Genomic DNA, 1,135 nt, shown 5'->3' with positions numbered 1-1,135 from the left:
CCCGGAAACACACCCAAGAGTATGCTTGCCGTTGGAAGAAAAGGCTCGTGGAACACACATGGGAGTGCCACTACTTCTCGGAATACATTGCAGTGCTGACGATCACCGCCGACCCGGGTAAGGTGCAAATAGTCAACGTGTATGCACCTCCTCCAGGGGGCTACAGCAGTGAACCGGAGGAGTCCCCCATAGGCCAGCTGCAGGAGGTAGCCGGAATGGGCACAGATGCAGAGCTGGTCATATTAGGAGATCTTAATGTCCACCATGAGAGGTGGGGAGGGGTGAGAGTGGAGAGAAACTTCCGCATGGCATGGCAGCTAATAGCACAGGTGGATAGGCTGGGTCTCCAGCTTGCCACACCTGTAGGGGCTACCACATGGCAGGACAGAGGCAGCCCAGGGACGACTATAGACCTCACCTTTCTATCACCACTCCTGCACGACAAGCTCAGGAGGTGTGCAATAGCGGAGGAGGCATGCAAAGGATCTGACCATAAGCCCATAGAAACAACACTGGAACTCACACCCATCCCAAAGGAGGCTGAGAGACGAAACTGGAAGAATGCGGAGCCTGAGGAGGTAGCAAGGGACTGCCAAAAGCTATATGTGCCACAAAGCCTGGACTCCAGGCAAGCAGTCAAGGAGTATGCAGACTACCTGGTAGGATTTGTAGGGACATTAGCGGACAAACACGCCACCGTAAGTAAGGCTGGGTTAAAATCCAAGACATGGTGGTCACCGAGGGTGGCCAAGGCAGTGGAGGAGTACAAGCAGGCTAGGAGGTCCCAGCTCCCAGAAATGGAGCGGCTCAGGGCACGCTGCAAGCGCAACAGAGAAATCCACTTGGCTAAGACAGCAAACTTCAGAGATCTGGTTGACAGGACCCGTGATGACCCCAGATTGATGTGGGGACTAGCAAAATAGGGCAAGGAAAGAAGCCATTTGCCCCCACAGGCACCTACTGTCCCCCCCCTGAGAACAGGGGAAGGGGCTGACGCGACGGTAGAAACCTCTTTTGAGGGGAAGGCTGAGGCATTACGACAACGGTTCTTCCCACAGCCAGAGCCCGCCGACTTAAGTGACACCAATATGGAGCTGCTGCAAGCTGAAAGGGAAGCGTCAAATGACACCATCAG

At 54.9% G+C, this 1,135-nt stretch overlaps 1 protein-coding gene across 1 annotated transcript; it reads left to right on the top strand.

The window, feature by feature from the left end:
- Nucleotides 1-122: 122 nt before the first annotated feature.
- Nucleotides 123-923, top strand: HCAG_09311 (predicted protein; the record flags this gene model as incomplete). The annotated part of the gene is made up of 1 exon (XM_001535719.1): nucleotides 123-923. A coding segment is annotated over one exon (801 nt), but the record flags the coding sequence as incomplete, so codon positions are not given.
- Between the last annotated feature and the right edge of the window lie 212 nt (nucleotides 924-1,135).

This window comes from Histoplasma capsulatum, genomic scaffold (assembly GCF_000149585.1).
Source record: "Histoplasma capsulatum NAm1 scaffold_204 genomic scaffold, whole genome shotgun sequence".
NCBI lineage: Eukaryota > Fungi > Ascomycota > Eurotiomycetes > Onygenales > Ajellomycetaceae > Histoplasma > Histoplasma mississippiense.
The sequence above is the reverse complement of the archived record's forward strand: the minus strand, read 5'-3'. Positions and strand labels throughout refer to the sequence as shown.